General features: G+C 41.6%; 1 protein-coding gene and 1 long non-coding RNA gene across 2 annotated transcripts in view; both read right to left on the reverse strand.

Moving 5' to 3' along the window:
• Nucleotides 1–23,136, reverse strand: part of eif3hb (eukaryotic translation initiation factor 3, subunit H, b) — a 111,311-nt gene that overhangs the window by 37,906 nt on the left and 50,269 nt on the right. The window contains exon 3 of the mRNA XM_022683322.2: nucleotides 783–950. Coding sequence (XP_022539043.2) covers nucleotides 783–950 — 168 coding nt within the window. The remainder of the gene's footprint in view (nucleotides 1–782; nucleotides 951–23,136) is intronic.
• On the reverse strand, nucleotides 4,467–5,042 carry LOC125799249 (uncharacterized). The gene is made up of 2 exons (XR_007438084.1): nucleotides 4,767–5,042; nucleotides 4,467–4,653 (listed from the first exon to the last, which is right to left on the reverse strand). It is a non-coding gene; the product is annotated as an uncharacterized LOC125799249 (long non-coding RNA).

Here is a 23,136-nt window from a genome sequence, read left to right on the forward strand (position 1 = left end):
GTCTGTCATAAAAGTGGCTACACACTTTCAGACACAAACACACACAAACACACACACACACACACTCTCTTTCTCTCCGGTGCCCCGACCCATTCCCAGCCGTCACCACATGGCCATCTGGTGCAGATCGGTGGCGTGCTGTACTGGATTGACTGGTACTGAAGAGGTGGGGCAGTTTTAGGAGCAGGGGGGAGAAATGGTAGAGGGGTGTCCAGTGAGCCAAAGCCCTCCAGCATTCCTAAAGGTCCACATCAGCGCTCCGATAGCAGGCAAAACAAACACAGAGGAGGAAACCCTGTCTAGACGGAGCTGCTGTCGGCCCACTACACACACCAAGCCACTATTTACACAAGGGGGGGCTGCTGTCCACAGCCAGTGGAGAGAGAGAGAGTGAGTGTGTGAGTGAGTGAATGAGAGAGAGATAGCAGAAGCTAAACGGTGGAAAAAGCAAGTGTGTGTGTGTGGGTGTGTGTGTGTGTGTGTGTGTATGAATAAGCGACAAAGACAGACAGGGAAAGAGAGCAAGAGATAGACAGAGAGAGACACAAGTGAGGAAGAGCGAGGTGAGGCAAGGCCAAATGAGGGAGGTGTTAGCACAGAGAAAGCACCAGCACTCCAGACCAGCTGGTGCATGGAGAATAGAGAGAGAGAGAGAGAGAGAGAGAGAGAGAGAGAGAAGCAATGGAATATTGAGAAAAGCAAGGGAAACAAAAACTCAGACCTGAACAGCTCTCATTAGTTCTGATAAAAAGACAGAAGATACATAAGGGTAAAGATCATACCATAGACGAGCACCACAGACTCCTCAATGGCATGCTGGTAGCTGAACTGAGAGTCCAGAAGTGCTCGGCTCACGAAAGAACCATAGAAGGTAGACTGATACCAGCCCACATGCAGATGATCGATGTTCACATGGCGAAGGCTCCTCATCATCTCCATCTGATAATGAACTGTAAAAAGAGAGAGAGAGAAAGAGAGAGAGAGAGAGAAAAATATGTTGTTGAATTGTTATAGCAGTTATAATGTACTGTAATGTGTTTTTGTATTGTTAGAACATATTTATAGACTACAGTAAAACATCAATGTAACCATAGCTGCTTAAGACTAAGCATCATAACTGGGAAACATGGACCTCAGGCAGCTTGTTTGGCTGCTTCGTGAAACTTGTTCAGACGTTCAAAATTGAATTTCAATTAAAAAACCTATTGGCAAACACATCATGGTTGTAAAAATTACTAATATAATAAAGTATCATCATATCATGCTTGGCTTCTTGATTAATAAAGGAAGTGGTGGGTGTGATGACCTCAAATTAAAATCTCATTTATTTGAACACTACACCTCAATTACAATTAATTAACACATATTTTAACAAACAACTGACATAGTATATGGTATAACTTGGTATAAGTACTTTGGTATAAGTTGCTGGTATAAGTTGTTGATTTTTTTTATTTTAAGTTAGATGGTTATGCATAGTAGGAAAACTATTAACCTAAACTATTAAAAATGAAATATAATGATAAAATAATTAACATGGGCAAGATTACATCATTTACAAGGTTTGAACTGTTGGTTTCAATTTATTTTCCATTACTTTCTGAGCCCTATATCAAAAGCACACATTCTTAATTCAGAGTTGGCATGTAACTATTGGTATCAGACAGTAATTCACATTAAATTATTAAACACTGACCACTAGATAGTGCTGTACAAATGCATTGTTCTGATTTTATAAAGAGAAAACTTTCCTTTCTTTTAGATTTTATAACTATGATAAGAACTTTTTATACTATGACAGTTATCCTATATTTTAATTCAAAAAGACACAGTACAGTATTGCAACATACTAATCTGAAACCCCTATATCATGAGGGTTCTTGCTAATACATAGTTCTACAACACACCCCAGATCACTGGACAACAAGACAACCATAGGGACCACACTTGATGGAATTTGGTCTATGCTTTTAAAAATGATTTGTGCCGAAAACCGAAGCAGTTAGGTGCTGCAGTGTCCAAGAAGCAGTAACGGTTAAGGGCCCAACAGTGGCAGCTTGCTAATCACAGGGATTGAACCCACAACCTTTAATCCATCTGTGCAGTGAACACACACATACACACCAGTGAGTACAGTCACAAGATAAACACAGTGATATTATGGAACACGTGCCCAGAGCGGTGGTTTGCCATCGCTGCAACGCCCCAGAACAGTAAGGGTTAAGGGCCCAAGAGTGGCAGGCTCCTAAATCAGTGTATTCAACCCACAACTGCTGAGCCACCACTGCCCCTTATGTCATGACAGCGAATGCACACACACACAGAATATACACAGTGCCATGAAAAAGGATTTACAGATTTAAAAGAGAATTATATTCATTATTGGTAATAATAAAAAGAGCAATCAAAACCAACCTGGCCCTGTGTGAAAAAGCTATTGCAACAACATCTAAAGAACTGCAGGCCTCACTTGCCTCAGTTAAGATCAGTGATAATTATTTAATTAGCTCACATTTGCCAACAAACAACCCAGAAAAATATTATGTGGAATGATGAGACATAAATGGAACTTTATAGAAGGTGTGGTTCCATAACATCTGCCGTAAAAATTAACACAGAATTTCAGCAAACGAACATCATAAGGACTTGGATAACTACTTAATTACTGTAATCTGTAATTAATGAAACCATGATTTCTGCTGTTTACCAGACAATCCTGAAATATTTTAGGATCCTGAATGTCTGACCATTTGTTTATGACCTCAGCTAAAACGAACTTGGGTTCTACAGCAGGACAATGACCCAAAGCACACCAGTAAGTCCACCTCTGAATTGCTAAAAAAAAAAAAAAAAAAAAAAAGAAGGATTTGGAGTGCCCTAGCCTTGAGATGCTGTGGTATGATCTTAAACAGGTGGTTCATGCTCGAAAATCCTCCAATGTGGCTAAATTAAAACAATTCTGCAAAGAAGAGTGGGCCAAAATTCCTCCACAGAGATGTAAAAGACTCCTTGCCTGTTATCACAAATACTTGATTGCAGTTGTTGCCAACACGTTAGGAGGCATTTCATTTTCATATAGATGCCAGGTTGGTTTGGATTGAGTTTTTTCTTTAATAAATAAAACAATCATTTAAAACTGCTTTTTATATTTATATCATCTTTGAACGATGTGTTTGTTACATTGAAAAATGTAAGTATAATAAAAAAGAAAAATCAAAAGAAATCTGGATGGGGGAATTATTTTTTACAGAACTGAAAGCTCCGCGTAGGTTCTAGCGGGAAACTCGAAATCACGCCACTTTTCTCAGCCAACTCCCACCTGTCCTTAAAAGACCTCCCTCATACCTGTTCTCCCCTGCTTGCAGACGCTGACATACGTTTTCGGGCGCCGGTCGTTGCAGCGTGGCTTCATGGTGTTTCTGCCATTTGTCATTGCCTGCTCTCAGTTTGCCGTTTTCGCCCGTCTGCGTGGCTGCTCGTTCGTAGTTGGCTCGATTTCCTGCTCGTAGGATCCATGTTGGTTTGTATTGCTCTCTGTTCTGTCGCTGGCGTTTTGGTTAGATCCTCGCTCTGTTTGCTGTTGGTGGTCTGGGTTCCTGTTTTGCTGGATCACGTGACCGTGTCGCGCTTGCCTTCGAGGCTTGCTGCTCCGATGCTTTGTCTCGGCTCGCAGCCGTGTGCTGAATCGTGCTGGTTGTTTCGGCTCAGTGTCGATTCTGTGGCGTTCTGGTCTAGTGCTGAGGCTTTTCTCGGCGGTGTTCGGATAGTTGCTTGGTGTTTCTGCGTTTTCCACGGCTCTGTCCGGTGCCTGTGGCTGAGTTTGTACGCTTCGCTCGAGAAGTCTGGGCTGGAGGGCTGTTTTTAAACCCGCTCCTGCTGGCACCCGATAGTTTTAGCCCCGCGCCCGCCCTCCGTTTTTTACGTTTCTGCCGCTCCGCACGCCTGCTTGTGTTGCTTACGTTTAGTGCTCGAAATTAACTTGGGTTTTTTATTGAACCAGCAATGTGGCGCTGATAGCCTGCTCCCTTCCTACTGTCCACACACACACACGCCCACGCCTCAGTGGAGCTGACCCTTCAGGCACTGCTTGCAAAGTGTTTCGTTCATGCAGCACCAAAACCTAATTTGATCGATGATAAATAAACTTAGTGTACTTGGTTAATCCTCGTTCGTTGTGATCTCATTCTCGCGACGCTCCTATGGTTCGTTTATCGGTCTTGGGCTTTACTGTTGCTGAATGTTATTGATGTGTCGTTCGCGATCGATCCGGCTCAGGAGCCGACTCTTCGAAGTCACCTATTGGAACCGGCTCTATTATGTGTGCCGTTTTCTCCATTTTATATACCTTCGTATTTTACACATTAATTTACAAGCACTGTATTTGATATTTGTATTGTGGCACTTTTTTGTTGTGGAGCTGCTTTAATATTTTTTCGTATTGGGTGATTTGTATTGACTGTTTCATTTGTTTTAAGTTATTTTGTCGAAGTGGCGCTATTTTGTAAATTTCATAATTGGTTGTAATACGTTTTTTGTTATAAAGCATTGTTATGCAGCTGTTTTGCTCGTCGCAAGTGCCTATTGCGCTGCTTCTTATCTCGGACCGTACCCGTTCAATTGCTTTTCTGTACTCGCTTCCGTGCTGCTTATTGTCTCAGGCCGTGCCTGCTCTACTTACTGCTTTAATGTCTAGCTTTCTGCGCTGCCTATTATCTCGGGCCGTGCCCGCTCTAATGCTTTAATGACTCGCTGTCCGCGTTGTTTACCTCGGGCCGTGCCCGCTCTAATGCTTTAATGACTCGCTGTCCGCGTTGTTTACCTCGGGCCGTGCCCGCTCTAATGCTTTGCTGTACTCGCAGCCCGCGTTGTTTCTTATCTCGGGCCGTGCCCGCTCTAATGGTTTACTGTACTCGCAGTCCGCGTTGTTTATTATCTCGGGCCGTGCCCGCTCTAATGGTTTACTGTACTCGCAGTCCGCGTTGTTTATTATCTCAGGCCGCGCCCGCTCTAATGGTTTACTGTACTCGCAGTCCACGTTGTTTATTATCTCGGGCCGTGCCCGCTCTGCTGGTTACTGTACGCGCAGTCCGCATCGTTTATTATCTCGGGCTGTGCCCGCTCTAATGCTTTACTGTACTCTCAGTTCGCGTTGTTCATAATCTCGGGCCGTGCCCGCTCTGTAATGCTTTAATGGCTCGCAGTCTGCGCGGTTTCTTATCTCGGGCCGTGCCCGCTTTAATGGTTTGCTATACTCGCAGTCCGCATCGTTTATAATCTCGGGCCGTGCCCGCTCTAATGCTTTACTGTACTCGCAGTCCGCGTGGTTTATTATCTCGGGCCGTGCCAGCTCTAATGCTTTACCGTACTCGCAGTCCGCGTTGTTTGTTATCTCGGGCCGTGCCCGCTCTAATGCTTTACTGGCTCGCAGTCCGCGTGGTTTATTATCTCGGGCCGTGCCAGCTCTAATGCTTTACCGTACTCGCAGTTCGCGTTGTTTATTGTCTCGGGCGTGCCCGCTCTAATGCGTTACCGTACTCGCAGTTCGCGTTGTTTATTGTCTCGGGCGTGCCCGCTCTAATGCTTTACCGTACTCGCAGTTCGCGTTGTTTATTGTCTCGGGCGTGCCCGCTCTAATGCTTTACTGTACTCGCTGTCCACGTTGTTTATTGTCTCAGGCCGTGCCCGCTCCGCTGCTTGATTGGACTCGTGTCCGATGCTGCTTGTATGTAAAGTACTGCACAGGTTCTCGATTACGTGATTCGTGGACTGCACTGACTCCGTACCTGGTCTAATTCTGGTGATTTGCTGCCTTTTATTGGGTTAATTTTGTGTTGCCTGTGCTATGTTTTGTTTCATGATTGGCATGTACCTTTCTTGCAGAAATTCTACTTTTACGATTCCGTGTTTTTACATATTCATCAACGCCGTGGGCAGCGGTTGCTATTGCCTTAGAACTTTTTTAGTGGCCGAAGTTTTGCGCATTTACCGATCACGGGTTGCTTTGACGTACTGCTGTGCAAATTCCGTGCCTCAATGTTACGTATCCGATCCGGTTTGTCGTTGCTTTATGTCTTATGGTTTGTGCTGATGTTAATTTCCCTGGTCCTTTGGTTTTGGGGGTGTTCTCCAAGGACAGTCTGTCCTTGGTTCTGCATTTGGTGCTTCCTGACATTTGTTTTGACATTAATTTCGCTACCCCTGTTATATTTGCTTTGTTCGCATCATGACTTACAAGGTGTCTAATAACAATCATCAGTAAAATGTTATAGCAGTCAATGATAATGGAAAGTTTAATTCTCGGGCCGTGCCCGCCCTAATACCCACTGGACTCGTAGTCAGCGCTGCTGCGATCACGGGCCGTGCCCGCTCTATTAACCTGGACTCGTAGTCCGTGCTGCTGCGATCGCGGGCCGTGCCCGCTCTATTAACCCTGGACTCGTAGTCCGCGCTGCTGCGATCGCGGGCCGTGCCCGCTCTAATAACCACTGGACTCGTAGTCCGCGCTGCTGCGATCGCGGGCCGTGCCCGCTCTAATAACCACTGGACTCGTAGTCCGCGCTGCAGCGATCGCGGGCCGTGCCCGCTCTAATAACCACTGGACTCGTAGTCCGCGCTGCTGCGATCGCGGGCAGTGCCCGCTCTAAATACCCACTGGACTCGTAGTCCGCGCTGCTGCAGTCGCGAGCCGTGCTCGCTCTTATACCCTCACCCATCTTGTTCGGGATACCTGATGTTTGAGTAAGTAATTTATGTACATATACAGTTGTGGTCAAAAGTTTACATACACTTGTAAAAAAACATAATGTTATGGCTGTCTTGAGTTTTCAATAAGTTCTACAACTCTTATTTTTCTGTGATAGAGTGATCGGAACACATACATGTTTGTCACAAAAAACAGTCATAAAATTTGGTTCTTTCATAAATTTATTATGGGTCTGCTGAAAATGTCACCAAATCTGCTGGGTCAAAAATATACATACAGCAACAAAATTTGTCAATTTTGGTGATGTAGCGAGTTGTGTCAATCAAATTAGCTTCATGTCATGGCCTCTTCACTTCTTGTAAGTGATTCTGATTGACTACAGCTGTTGACTTCTCATGAGCCCATTTAAATAGGGCTCATTTGACCCAGTGATTAGACTCAGCTACAAAAGCTACAATGGGAAAGTCAAAGGAACTCAGTGTGGATCTGAAAAAGCGAATTATTGACTTGAACAAGTCAGGGAAGTCACTTGGAGCCATTTCAAAGCAGCTACAGGTCCCAAGAGCAACTGTGCAGACAATTATACGCAAGTATAAAGTGCATGGAACAGTTGTGTCACTGCCACGATCAGGAAGAAAACGCAAGCTATCACATGCTGCCGAGAGGAGATTGGTCAGGATGGTCAAGAGTCAACCAAGAATCACCAAGAAGCAGGTCTGCAAGGATTTGGAAGCTGATGGAACACAGGTGTCAGTCTCCACAGTCAAGCGTGTTTTACATCGCCATGGACTGAGAGGCTGCCGTGCAAGAAAGAAGCCCTTGCTCCAGAAAAGGCACCTTAAGACTTGGCTGAAGTTTGCTGCTGATCACATGGACAAAGATAAAACCTTCTGGAGGAAAGTTCTCTGGTCAGACGAAACAAAAATTGAGCTGTTTGGCCACAACACCCAGCAATATGTTTGGAGGAGAAAAGGTGAGGCCTTTAATCCCAGGAACACCATGCCTACTGTCAAGCATGGTGGTGGTAGTATTATGCTCTGGGGATGTTTTGCTGCCAGTGGAACTGGTTCTTTGCAGAAAGTAAATGGGATAATGAAGAAGGAGGATTACCTCCAAATTCTGCAGGAAAACTTAAAACCATCAGCCCGAAGGTTGGGTCTTGGGCGCAGTTGGGTGTTCCAACAAGACAATGACCCAAAACACACATCAAAAGTGGTAAAGGAATGGCTAAACCAGGCTAGAATTAAGGTTTTAGAATGGCCTTCCCAAAGTCCTGACTTAAACCCCATTGAGAACATGTGGACAGTGCTAAAGAAACGGGTTCATGCAAGAAAACCATCACATTTAGCTGAACTGCACCAATTCTGTCAAGAAGAGTGGTCAAACATTCGACCTGAAGCTTGCCAGGAGCTTGTGGATGGCTACCAAAAGCGCCTAGTTGCCGTGAAAATGGCCAAGGGACATGTAACCAAATACTAATGTTGCTGTATGTATATTTTTGACCCAGCAGATTTGGTGACATTTTCAGCAGACCCATAATAAATTTATGAAAGAACCAAATTTTATGACTGTTTTTTGTGACAAACGTGTATGTGTTCCGATCACTCTATCACAGAAAAATAAGAGTTGTAGAACTTATTGAAAACTCAAGACAGCCATAACATTATGTTTTTTTACAAGTGTATGTAAACTTTTGACCACAACTGTATATCTATTTATTTATATATCTATTTAATATATCTATTTAATTGCAAACAACTGGAGGCGGTTGTAAGATTTTTATACAGACGTCAAATGAATATACTGTTATAACGTACTGCCACGACAGCTCGCGCTCGCTCAAATATCCTACTCCTTATGCTCCTAGATATCAACACGGGCCGTGCCCGTTCCTATGCTCATAGACTCATAGTCTGAGTTTTTTCTGCACAGCGGGCCGTGCCCGCTCTCATTCCCTTTGGACTCGTAGTCCGCGTTTTGCTACGACGGCGTCCAAAAGTTGTGCCCCTCAAAGGCTTAATGTATTGTTAGTCCGCAGTGTTTTCTCATGCTGATCACGTCAACGTTACGCTTATCATACGCTTCTACAATAGCCTCAAGCAGTGTATACAAGTACTTTGTATACAACGAACCTAATAAATGTATGCTATCAAAACATGAGCGCAACTGTAATACACACGTACTCAGCAAATAACACTTTAATCTTGAACGCCTTATTCAAGCTTGTTTATAACTGTTTTCCTTCCAGAATACGTGAACCAGGTAAAGGACCCTCCTGTGGGTAATTATATCTTTTTATATTTTTGGGGATAGGCTCCGCCCCCGCCGTACAAGTACGGCAGGATCTGCGAGGTTCCAGACGCTGCGGACCTGGGCTTCGACGGGGCTTTCGCCAAAGACTCTATATACACTATATTCACTATTACTAATTGTCATACGTGTTTATTGGGATTAAATCTTTCTTGCTGCACTTTGTTTCTAGAGTTATCCTGCTAGAACTGAAAGCTCCGCGTAGGTTCTAGCGGGAAACTCGAAATCACGCCACTTTTCTCAGCCAATCACCAACTCCCACCTGTCCTTAAAAGACCTCCCTCATACCTGTTCTCCCCTGCTTGCAGACGCTGACATACGTTTTCACCCTCCTCCTTCCCCACCGCCTCCAGTTCGGTCCCGCCGGTTGCCCAGGGGATAGGCTCCGCCCCCGCCGTACAAGTACGGCAGGATCTGCGAGGTTCCAGACGCTGCGGACCTGGGCTTCGACGGGGCTTTCGCCAAAGACTCTATATACACTATATTCACTATTACTAATTGTCATACGTGTTTATTGGGATTAAATCTTTCTTACTGCACTTTGTTTCTAGAGTTATCCTGCTAGAACTATATAAACATGACATCCTCCAACCTAACATTCTCTTAACCAGTTGGTGGCCTAAGTGGCTTGCTACCGCTGCATGTGACAGCCTTTAGTACTCTTTCTAAGCCTGCTGTTATTGTGACCTATGTAGCTAAAGCTTTCTTTTCTCTTTTTTTATTGCCTCAGGAAGAGATTTCTGTGGAATGAAAAGGACGAACATTTTTATAGAAGATGAGACTGAGATTCTCTCTTCAGCTGCAGTTCTTGTACAAAGCAGCATATCCAGAGAGTGAGGCATCAAGTAGAATATATGAGCACAAATGTGAACAGGCTGTAGTCCATGAATGCTCTAGGGCTATACTGTAGAGAACTTCAGTGCTTGCGGCTTTGCACTGACAATTCTAGCCAGACGCCGCCAGTCACAGTCATTACCACCTACTACCTTACTACCTACTGCTTTTTATTTAATCAACTGAATATCACTTTAAAGTTATAAAAGTATTAAGACATTGAGTTCCTTTTGTGGTTTAACAAGGATTTATATATTACATATTCATAACTATTATTCTGTATACTAATCATAAGTTTTAGAGACCCAATACAAATATTTCAGTTAGTTATAGACCTCTTTATATTTTAATTAATTGAAAATTAATTATTGATAATTTTTTTTCAGTCAACAAGTGAACAATATTATACCCTGAAATATGATGCCATATCACCCACCCCTCATTATCACATCAATTTACTATTTGAAAAAAATGACACATTGTTCTCATTTCTCATTATATATCTACATTATATATCTATATATCTACTATCATTTATTTTATTTGAATCCTGGATATATGGAGATATTTGCAATTGCATTACTAATATCATACAATTGTGTTTTCTTAAAATACCTTATTTAATTCATTATTTTAGAGCCCTATTGCCCACCCTTAATCCTATGTTGTAGGAACAAGCTGAGAGGGTGACATCATCAAGTACACAGCTGTTCCAATTGCAGAATAAAAGTCCTGCATCCTTCCGTCCTCTGCAGTATGCACTTCTCCATATTGAGAAAATTTCCAATTAGTACAGGTATATGCATTCCCAAGTCATCACCTGAAGTAACTCTGTATAATCTTTCTGCTGTCCCATGGCTTTTGGCATGTCAGCGAAAACTGGGTTTAACCTGGATTTCTATCTGACTAAGGGGAAATGGGAAATGGGATTTTTGAAAACTGCTGCAATGATGCCTAATATAGACATGAGTTCTAGTATCTAGTATCATGTCCCATGAATTTTGCCATGCTTGTGGGATCTCCTTCATTAGATGTGGATATGATCTCTGCCAAAGGTGGCTTGTCTGTTTGGATGGACAACTTTAGCCAGACACTGCCGGTCTCAATCATTACCACCAACTGCGCCTTGCTGACTAGAACACACATACACAACAGAAGAGACACAAGACACAACACAAGAGACAGAGCGAGCAAGATAGAGAGAGAGAGAGAGAGAGAGAGAGAGAGAGAACACAAGAGACAGAGCGAGCAAGAGTGGGAAAGATAGAGAGAGAGAACACAAGAGACAGAGCGAGCAAGAGTGAGCAAGAGAGAGAGAAAGAGAGAGAGAACACAAGAGACAGAGCGAGCAAGAGTGAGCAAGATAGAGAGAGAGAGAGAGAGAACACAAGAGATAGAGCGAGCAAGAGTGAGCAAGATAGAGAGAGAGAACACAAGAGACAGAGCGAGCAAGAGTGAGCAATATAGAGAGAGAGAGAGAGAGAGAACACAAGAGACAGAGTGAGCAAGAGTGAGCAAGATAGAGAGAGAGAACACAAGAGACAGAGCGAGCAAGAGTGAGCAAGAGAGAGAGAAAGAGAGAGAGAACACAAGAGACAGAGCGAGCAAGAGTGAGCAAGATAGAGAGAGAGAGAGAGAGAGAGAGAGAGAGAGAGAACACAAGAGACAGAGCGAGCAAGAGTGAGCAAGATAGAGAGAGAGAGAGAGAGAGAGAGAGAGAGAGAACACAAGAGACAGAGCGAGCAAGAGTGAGCAAGATAGAGAGAGAGAGAGAGAGAGAGAGAGAGAGAGAACACAAGAGACAGAGCGAGCAAGAGTGGGCAAGATAGAGAGAGAGAGAGAGAGAGAGAGAGGGAGAAAAAGGCTTTTGAGGACAGCTTTGATTTGCTTTATCACCATTGCTGCCCCACAGCAGTTGAGCTTACCAGCAGATTAAGAGTCTGACAGAAGTGTGCAATGGCTAGTGTATGTGTGTGTGTGTATATGTGTGTTTGTGTGTGTGTGCGCGTGTGTGTGTGCGCGTGTGTGTCATAGATGGTCAGTGAAAACGCAGCAGGCAGTGCAGAAAGTCTTTTTTCTGAGGGCAGGTGCAAAGTGGAAGCGTGAAAACTTGGCTTCCAGCTCAGACCCTCTGTAAACAATTACCACCGAGCAAAGAGGAGCATGTGCTGAGAATCGGAGCGTGTATGTGTGTGTGTGTGTGTGTGTGTGTGTGTATGTGTGTGTGTATGTGTGTGTGTGTTTTCACAGTGTTTTCACAAGTTCACACATTAGAAAATCAAGTACCCAGTTCTAAGGCTGATTTTATACTTTCCGGTGCATCTCCACACTGCACTGTCTCCCAGTCTTTTTCAATGGGAAGCATCAGTGTCATCAGCCAAGTGGTGAATTATGAGTCGCGTGCATCAAGTCTGGAGGATGAAGTAGAGCAAAAAGTTCTTGTTCAAGTCTGTTAACTTCACAGCCATCTTTGCAACAAAGCCAGGCAGTTATTTCCTGCAATGTAAGACCAGCATCCTGTGTGTTTAAATGGGGAGAGACTAAAATCCTGGACACTGAATGTCAAATTTTTGACATTTTTAAATCTCAGAAAAATCCCAGATTTGAAAAAAGTATGAATAGCATTTGAATAAAAAAAAAAAAAAAAAAACAAGCAGATTTGTTCTGCATGTTATGGCTACTGCGCTTGTGCAGATCTCCACATCGCACAGGGGCTTCTCCACTAGCACACTGACCCTTCTTCACTTTCGACACAACCAGCAAGCAGACTGGATCTTTTGTTGAAGGGTGGGATTTTATCTGTAAATAGGTGTTGTGAGTAATACAGCCAGAAATTCCATTCATACTGCAGTCAGTGGCTGTTCTCCTCATTACTAACATTTATTTTGAGAAAAACTTTAGGAAAACAAATCCTGCCAACTTTATATGTGGATCCAATCAGAGGATACACCGAAATATTATGATATTAATTTAGGGCCATATCACCCACCCCAATGTGAAGCTATCTTAATGACCATAACAGTGTTATGTATGTTATGTAATGTATGTGCTAATGAGAGATGCACATACTTGTTTAGTAGTGTAAAACAGTTGAGCTATGGCTACAGAGTGTGTATGTTAGAGTGTGTGTGTGTGTGTTCTTAGAATAGGACAGTTATTTCAGGAGTATGGTCTCATCCCTCTTTCAGACGTTACGCTTTACCGTACGTAGCACTGACAACACTACCACAAATGTCCCTGTAGACAGCAACCACACACACACACACACACACTCTTTCTCCACGCTGATGTCCAGTCCTGGAAACTCCGACAGGATTCACAAGCCGCTGAATTTCCTCTCTCTGACAGCTCCAGCTCAGCAGGAATATGTGATGGGAGAGCAGTATCAGTGCTGAAATTACAGTGTGCATGTCAAGCAGAAGCCCCGCTACACTCCCTGCCTTCATTTCAGGAGCCAAGGCCGGCCCGACCGCTCGCATAATTTCAATTTATTGACGACAGCAAAACACCTTGTTTCAGAAAGAGCTATTTTTATGAAACCTGAGGAGCAAACAGCATCTTAAAAGCAGACACTTGCAGCAGGAGAAGGCCTCAGGCTTTCTTCACAAACGATGGCAGATCGAATCTGGTAGGAAAGCACAGCGGAGCCAAACGCCCGCCCTCCTCAGAGGCTCTCTCTCGCAGCTCGTACCAGCCTAACGCTCAACTATAAGAGAAGTCTGTTCAGAGCCGGGTCTGCAAAAGGGAAAACAATGTGGCTTTCAGAGAGAATACATGCCGACTTCTAAAGCGGAGCCGGGGCGAGCGCACACACTCCAAAAACGCTGCGCAGATTTTAACCGCGAGTCGGATTTGTCTCGGACAAACGGAACGTGCTCTTGGCCTGAGCAGAAGAAAAAAAATAAATAAGTAAATAAATGAACAAGATGGAGGACAGAAAAAAAGAGAAAAGAAACAAACAACTCCAACTCCAACCCCAAACCCACCAAAGCATTCAAAACAACAACACAAAAAACAAGATAATGAGAGTCTTACCGATCCTGTCCTGTAATTAACGGCTGTTTTGGCGGGCAGAAACACACCACCCGGAGAAATATAAAAGCGGGGCCAAAGCCACCAGATCACAGCATGAAAGAAAGTGGGCTTTTCTGTAGAAAATTACAAATACGATCTAAGGCCTCTCTTAACTTTTTCACTTGTAATGCGGACACTTTAAAAATGTGACGGTTTAAGAGAAAAAGGAGGGGCGGAGGGTTTAAAAAGAAAAAGAAAGAAAGAGAGAGAGGCTTCTAACAGGCAGGAGAAGAAAAAAACGCACGACAAACCCTGCCTGCCAGGATGCATGCAATCAGATCTGTCACACCGACGACAAGTAACCAAAACTACACAAATGTTCTGTGCTCGCTTACAAATTTCAAACGGTCTGCTTGGTTACAGCGTGGTTTTACATAAAGTAATTGAAAGCCAGAGTATACCGCTGTCTCCTTCCATCCCAGCAGCAGGTCAGGCTGAATTTGCCTAAGTGGCTACAGCAAAATTTAAAAGAACAGTTTGGAAGCGTCTCAAGACCCGACAGCAGTGTTGTGCTGTGTTCTGGAGGAGAAGTGCTTCGTGGTAAAGGCTCTGTACAGTGCAGGGCTGGAAGAAACTGAACAGGGTTTATCATGTTCTTTGTTTCATTAAACAATTGAAACATTTCATGCTGGCTCATGAGTCTGGTAAAAGAGGTAACACAAGGGTTATAGAACTAATATGGAGAACAGAACTTTGGTAGTATGGATGGTAATGTGATATTAGATAGATGGATGGATGGATGGATGGATAGATAGCTTTCTAGTATTTAACTTATCTTTTAGCGTAGTGCTACTGCTCTATAGGTTTAGGTACTTAGGTTACATGACAAGAATCCATCATGTTTCTGGACTTCTGGACTGCTGTATTGTTCTACTCTTGGACTGTTTCGTCACCCATGTCTTGCACATACTCGACTGAAGAACTGAGAAAATCTCCTTATCCAAACTTTTCCCCGTCTATAATATTTCCAGCATTTTTCACCTGCAACTTATTCTTCTCTTGCACGTAAGATTCCTTCTTCCTTTCTACCTTGTGAGAGTTGATAATGACCTCGATGCAGGTTTGCTCAAAGTCCTTGTCCTGTTGGACCTCACTGCTGCTTTTGACACCATTAATTATGACATACTCATTTCTAGACTCTCCTCATTTGGCATCATAGGCCTAGCCTTAGGCTGGTTTAGGTCCTATCTTGCTATTAGACAACATTTTGTTTCTATGGGTTTTCATAAATCATCTACAGTCATTGTAGAGCTAGGTGTGCCCCAGGGTTCTGTCCTTGAACCCCTACTCTTACATATATACAGCTCTGGAAAGAGAAGGGATTATCATAGGAAATCATGTTCTGAATCAAGTTTCTGAATCAGTTTCTCTGATTAAACTATATATAGGTAAATGTTTGAGTAAAATGAACATTGTTGTTTTATTCTATAAACTACGGACAACATTTCTCCCAAATTCCAAATAGAAAATGAGAAATGGCTGAAACAACAAAAAAGATGCAGAGCTTTCAGACCTCAAATAATGCAAAGAAAACAAGTTCATATGCATAGTTTTAAGAGTTTTAACCCTGGTTTATAATCACAGTTTTCATGCATCTTGGCATGTTCTCCTCCACAAGTCTTACACACTGCTTTTGGATAACTTTATGCCTTTACTTCTGGTGCAAAAAATATAGATCAGCTTAGTTTGAATGCTTGTGATCATCCATCTTCCTCTTGATTATATTCCAGAGGTTTTCAATTTGGTAAGATCAAAGAAACTCATCATTTTTAAGCACTGGCTGCATTAAAAGTGCTTTAGAAATATAGAAATGAAAAAGTTACTACTAGGCTCCAAAAAAACTGGTTTCACAGTAGCCAGCGGTAACACACCTGTCTAGTCTGCACTAGTTATCAAAAACCTCAATGTTCTTTTTGATTCCACCCTCATCTTTGAGTCCCATGTAAATCCATTAACAAGACCCACCATTTCTACATCGCATGTCTTCGTCCTCTTCTTACTAAAACAGATATAAAAATGCCGGTACATGCTTTTATTTTTTACTACAATTCACTTATTTTCTGTCTTCCTACTACACTGCTCGATCACCTTCTGTAAGTTTACTTTCACTAAACGCTCTGCCCACATTACTCCCGTCCTCAAGCAACTTTACTGTCTGCCTGTCCTCCCCCGTATTAAATTCAAAATCCATCTGCAAACTTTCAAAACCCTACACGGTCTTGCCCCTTCATACCTCAGTGAACTTATTCACCCTTACTGTCCCCATCGTACCTTTCCATCATCTGGCTCTGGTCTTCTGGCTGCTCCTAAAATAAAATGAAAATCTGTGGGTGGCAGATCATCCACTGCCTCAGCTCCTGATCTTTAGAACTCTTCACCACATCTCTTCGTGACTGCGCCGCTCTCTCCTCTTTCAGAGCTAATCTGAAAACGTTTCAGCACATTTCAATACTTCTTAACTGTGTTATTTATTTATTAATATTGTGTTATTTCCCACTCTATTGCCATTGTAAAATGTCCTTGGGTTTGTAAATTATTAATATCAATTCCAAAATGGACGCTGGACGACAAGTCTGTACCCAGGTCCACAGTCCAAACCAAGAGTGCTTTTATTAAATTTTACACATTCAGTTTTTAAAATTAGTTTGGTTTCACACTGCAACATGTCAAGGTGCTGTGCTCAATTATTTTTTAGTGACAAAATCCAACACAATTTAAGGACACAAATCATGCAAAGGAATGAGTGTAACAGTTTACCCTCAGATTATTTTATTTTGGTTTATAAATAAAGTAGATACAGCTAGATACAGTTTTCAGATACAGAGTTTTCACAATAAACACTTAAAAAAAGAAATCTGCTCACATGACATAATTGGGCTGGAGGCAGAGTGAGGTAGAGCAAGACAGAGCCAGGTAGAGGTCCACAGTGAGTACATACACCAAACTACTTCTTATCCTGGGAAGAAAACAAGGAATCTTAAACTATGTGTGTAATGTGTGTAAAAGTTTACCCTCAGATTATTTTATTTATTTAATGTTTAATCTACAGTTACAGTAGATACAGCTAGATACAGCAGTCACATGCATAATATGTTGCACGCAGGCTAATGTTTTTTTTTTCTCTATTGTTTAATGGATGAAAACAGCCTGACTTAATTATCTGTAACTGCTCAGTCCAATTGACAGTCAAAACCATCTTAAATGTTTTTACACAGTGCAATTAAAATAAACAATGGTTCAGCAGATCAGGACTAAGACCACCTCCTTCAGTGCTTTAATTCGAACCATTGTTTGCATTAGGGCAGTAAGGTAAATCAGATTTTTACTGTTATTGTGATTTTGTGAGCTTTCGCAATAAACACATAAAAAAAGCTGCTCACATGACATAATTGGGCTGGAGGCAGAGTGAGGTACAGCTAGAAAAAGCCAGGTAGAGGTCCACAGTGAGTACACACACCAAACTACTTCTTATCCTGGGAAAAACAAGGAATCTTAAACTGTGTGTGTAATATGTGTAACATTTACCTTTTTCTATTGTTTAATGGATGAAAACAGCCTGCCTCAATTATCTGTAACTGCTCAGTCCAATTGACAGTCAAAACCATCTTTAAAATGTTACCAAAAACGAACCATTGTTAGCATTAAAGCAGTAAGTTAAATCAGTTGTTGACTGTTATTGTGATTTTGTGAGTTTTCACAATAAACACGTAAAAAAAGAGTGAGGTAGAGCAAGACAGAGCCAGGTAGAGGTCCACAGTGAGTACACACACCAAACTACTTCTTATCCTGGGAAAAAAACAAGGAAGCTAAACTAATTTAGGAACTAATCTTAATTTATCAATATCAGAATATCCAACAGTGTTTTTGCACTTTACACTTTGTGTCCAATCGACAATAAACTGCACTACAGCCTATTTCTTATTCTTGATGTGCTTTCAATCGCTCTCTCCTCCACATCCATCCTGCACAAGATGTAGAGCGAGGCTGAAGACCTGGATGCATGAATTTCTCATCACAAACACAAACCAATAAAAACAGAGCTTAAAGGCTCAAACACACTCTCCTATTCACCGCCTTCCTTTGTCTTGGGTTTGCTGACGTTTGTTGCTGAGAGCTAGGCTTTGATGCGTGATCATCCACTCCATGGTATTCTTCGACCACCCATCCCCCCTCAAAAGGAATAAAAGATGTAGATTCTCGAGTATTATGAAAAGCACGAATGCAAGAATACAGTATATAGTTAAGACATATCCCGACAGAAAAGCCGGAAAGCGCACAATGGCGATTAGACGGCAGGAAAGGCTGTGCTCTGGCAGAACAGTTCCGGAGTTCATTACATCCCAAACACTGCCATTCACTGACAGAGAGACATCACTGTGGTGCGCGGTGCCATGCTCGTGTAAATAGAAGAGTGTATATTAAAAAAGGCTGGCATTTGGGCTTATCAGCTCATTGGAGCTGTGCCTGCTGCATTGTCAGGCCATTATTTAGAGCGAGGGCTTGGGGATTTACGCTGAAGGGGATGGAGAAGGGGATTTGCACTCCAGCACATGCAGTTAGCAATAGATACCTCCACACGGAGGAGTGGGGAGTTATCCCTCACTCAACGAACAACGAGGGAAAGGGGGATAAAAATAAATAAATAAATAACCCAAGAGGAAGTCAACGGCGTCCAACTGTGGGTTATGTTAGATGAAGGGCTGAACCCAAATCAGAATTTTAATAGTCGAATCAGATTTGGCCATTCAGAATATTCAACTATTTGTTCATGTTTTTCTGGAGTATGATTAATTTTTTATTATGAAAATCACTAGTAAATTTAACATATACTCCATATACTGAAGTAAATGTTAAGCAGAATTAAATGCAATTCTCACTTAAAATTTATTTATTCTATACTTTACTTTGTAACACGCTCACTGAAGTATATTATAGTAACTGTATCTGTAAATGTAATCCAAGCATTATGTATTAGCATGTTTCTGGCATTATGTATTAGCATATTGGGCATATATCCCAAGCCCTCACTCACCATCAGTGTGTAGTCTTGCTTATCAATGCTACCTTCCATTGGGTTTTCAGACAATAACTAGCAAAAAAGGGAGTAACATGATTGCCAGTAATTCTTGCCAGTTTTTTAGTCACAGATTGTTTTTGGCCGTTTTAGAACTTGTGAAAGGCGCTCAAAGAGCGGCCCGGCAAATATTCAGCATGTTTAATATCTGACCCAGTCAGCGACTGGGAGTCAAGAGCAGAGGCTACCTATAGCTGGCCAGAGCTGATTATGAAGAGTCTGACCACTTTCTGTGTCTTTTTCTGAGTTTTCCTTTCCTAATTTTAGAAAGTACAATACCGTATTTCATTATAAAAACAAAGAAAACATACCTGAATTCTTTGTATTTTTCTACCGCAAATGGTTTTTACACAGTACAAATGTTACTGTGCATTTCTGCTACTGCTGTGTACTATGTTGGTGAGCTTTTGCTGTAGATACAGCAAAAGCAAGTTTAAAAGGTTTAAAACTTAAAAAAAAAATACTGCACAACCAATCATGTAATGTGAAAAGCACAGAAATCTTACAACTCAAAAAAAAATAATAATGTAGTGTGAACCAGGCTTTATTCAGGGACGGACAGATTGTGTTTTTTATTTCTTTCTTAATACAGTAGAAAATGGCCTTGCCTACTTTTCGCATTAAATGTGAAAATGTATATAACACAGCATTGTATTTCTCAGCCAGCATGAAACCACTCTTTCAGTACAGGAAAAGGTAACTTGCTCCTATGGCCTAAAACACTGTAGCCAGGCAGACAACCATTATATAAAATAAAATACTGACTACATAAAAAAAAGAACTCAGTAGCTTCCTTTCCTTTTCCCCCATCGACTGCTTGCAAAACAATTCTCAGTCAACCAAGAGGTCTCCGAATGAAGATTTGACTTGTCGACTTTCAGGGGGCAGCCCTAGTTAGGTGTTTCAAACTTGCAGCTTGCAGGAACGGTTGTTGGATGCAAGATCAAAAAGTACTGGGAAAAAATAAAGATGTGTGCTCTGACAACAATCATTGCACCCCTTTTAATACCCCCACCCGAATGTCAATAGCTTCTCGCAGCTTTCAGGAGCTTGGAAATCCTGGAGACTCGGTGCCACATATATAGGTACCGAAAGAGGTAATAAGAAGCTGTCTCACTTTCGCTGCCCATCTGGGCTTATTTTCTCTTTCTGAATCACTTTCATATCTCTTACCCTCTCTCTCACACACTCTCTCTCTTTCTCTCTCTCTTTTCTAGGAGCTCACAGTCTTACAGAATTGTTAAGAGAGATATTTGGACACTGACAGCTTGTTAGGTCCCTGAAATTGGGCACCTCTGTCCTGCCACAGATGTTGACACCCACAGTGCAGAAAGAAAGACATGTACATTTATCCTGTTCCTTTCCTATTCTTTTCTTTTCCTTTCCATTTCATAATCAAATGCAGAATGAAATACTAAATCAAAGTACACATGCAGTATATAGTCACTTATATTCAAGGTAAAAGCACCAGAATCTGATATGCAGGATTAGAAGAGATGTGCTACATCATGAATAATTGATCAGACATGCATTTATTTAATCATTACTGGCAAGATGTTTGCTCCGTATGAAGCACCATTTTCTTGCTAAAAGACCAAACCCATTCTAGCTGGTCTGCTTTTAGCACATTTTTGCACATCCACCACTCACAGGGGTCTGCACATCTGCATATACAGCCATTAACCTGCTGCTGTTGAGTGTAACTGCTGTGAACTGCTGGTGAAGGCTGAATACTGGTGAACAGAGCATGAACATGAGAGGAACAGGCAGGAATTTTAAATGTGCTGCGCCGTTTCAGGCTCCACTAATCAACCACATCAATGCACATACCCACATCTACTACACCCACCCCCACACAGGCAGAGAGAACCAAAACGAGAAAGAGAAAGAGGCTGAGGGTTAAAGCCCCTCTGCTCACTGTCATTTGCCTGTTTTAAATAAGTTCACCGACAGCAGGGGGAAAACGGAGGCTGTATTTGCTCACAGTTTGGCCAAACTGAAGAGCTACAGCTCCATCTAGTGAAGGAACTCTTCTTTCTTCTCAAGGAAGATTCTAAAAGAAGCTTCTCAAGAAACTGAAGAAAATGGGCTCCAACATCTACAAGCATACAGCACTGAACACACTGATTCTATCATCTCCAAAGACTTATGTCTTCAAACATGCTTGGTGGGGAACAACCGATTTTTTCCCTTTATTTTGGTTTGTATTAGAAGGTATGAACGCTCTAAATGAATTATTTAGTAGTCTTGGCCGATTACTGAATGAACCCTGCGCTAGTAGACCATCTGTGAGATTGAAGCATACAGCACTGCACTCACTAATTTTAAAATCACCCAAGACCCCACTAGAGGTGCTTTTAAACATGCTTGGTGGGAAACACCTGATTTTTTCCCTTTATTTCGGTTTGTATAAGAAGGTATAAACGAGTCCAAATGAATTTTTTAGTAGGGCTGCAGCGATTAGTCGCTATAATCGACAATGTCGATTATTTAAAGTTGTCGACTACAAATTTAATTTTTGACTAATCGTTAATTTGTAACATTACCACATTACACAAAGTGCTGGGGACAAAAGTGCAATGGGAAATGGGTAAACAGTGCCCAAACACAACAGATTACATTTTAAATCACTAAATATTAGTACTTTCCATGTTTAAACAACATTCAGATATTTAAATGCCATTTAAATCTCATGTTCTGTTGTTTCTATCATTGTTAGAGATGGCAGAAATAATCATTGACTAATCGACTAATGGAAAAAATAATCGTCAGATTAGTCGACTACCAAAATAATCATTAGTTGCAGCCCTACTATTTAGTCGTCCCAGCTGATTACTAAATGAACCCTGGGCTAGTCGACCATCTGTGAGAATCTGTGAATCTGTAGGTTACATTCTTATAATAAGGGTGTTTCAAAAAGGATTCTCACAGCATATCCACAAAAGAACCACTTTTGGTTCCATTAAGAACCATGTTTTTAACAGAAATAAAAGTCATCCTTTACATCAAGTGATTTTCAGAAGGATTTTTAGATATCTAAATTGTTTTCCCCCATTTAATCCATGGTTTCCAAACCAAAAGTGGTTCCTCTATGCCACTGTTCATTCAGAGCCCCCCTTTTTAATCTGAACAACGCCCTAGCCAGTAAAAGAACCATTCAAGCCCTAAAATGCTCTAAAATAATTTGACAATAATGAAATCATTTTTGGTGCTACACTCAGAAATAACAGTGCTTAGGTGGGTTCTCCCAGCGGTACCACAGAAGAAACATTGTTTGTAATGGAGAGCATCAAGTAATTGCTCCTAAAATCACAGACTTCTCTTCTGTGGTTCTATGGTTTGGTTCTATGGACTAAAAGTGGTTGATCTATGGCTTCATTCAACAAACCATTTAAAGCACTTATATTTTAAGATTGTATTCCTTTAAACAAAGGGATTGCACATCGGAACATTCTAGCACTGTCTGCATAATCTGCCTGTTTAACACACTTAATTCCCCACACATTTATATAGGTCCTGCTGCAGGAATCGCTGCTAATAAGATTAAATGAGCAATAAATGAATACAGTCTAAATGCATTTATTTTCTCATATAGAGCACAGAATGTCGGTTTAATTGGTTTGGTGACCTAACCTGGCCCTAATGAAATTGTCATGCACAATTAACTCAGTCAATCATAGATCACTTAGCTCGTGAATCATTCTGTAGTTTTTTATTATGCCCATATTTGGTCCTCCAGGTCTCCAGGACATTGAATGGTATTTATTTCAATGGCAAGAGTAAATGAGGTTTTAAAAAAAAGAATGTTTAGAACACTTTGTGTTTTGTAATTTATACAATTTTCTCCAGTACATTATTAGAACATCTGAATTACAAATTTTAAATATAGCTACATGTAAGATACCGCACACAGAATTAATGTCATTAGACTGCAGTAGGTTAAACGACCACACAGGCATGATGATAATTTGTGTGGTTGTTTAACCTACTGCAGTCTAATGACATTAATTCTGTGTGCGGTATCTTACATGTAACTATATTTAAGTGTGATATTTAAATAAGTTTAAATAGAAAACCCTAGTTCTAGTCCATCAATATGACCAGCTTGTTCAAACTGCTCATCCACCCTGGTTAGACTGAT

This window comes from Astyanax mexicanus, chromosome 3 (genome assembly GCF_023375975.1).
Source record: "Astyanax mexicanus isolate ESR-SI-001 chromosome 3, AstMex3_surface, whole genome shotgun sequence".
Taxonomy (NCBI): Eukaryota; Metazoa; Chordata; class Actinopteri; order Characiformes; family Acestrorhamphidae; genus Astyanax; species Astyanax mexicanus.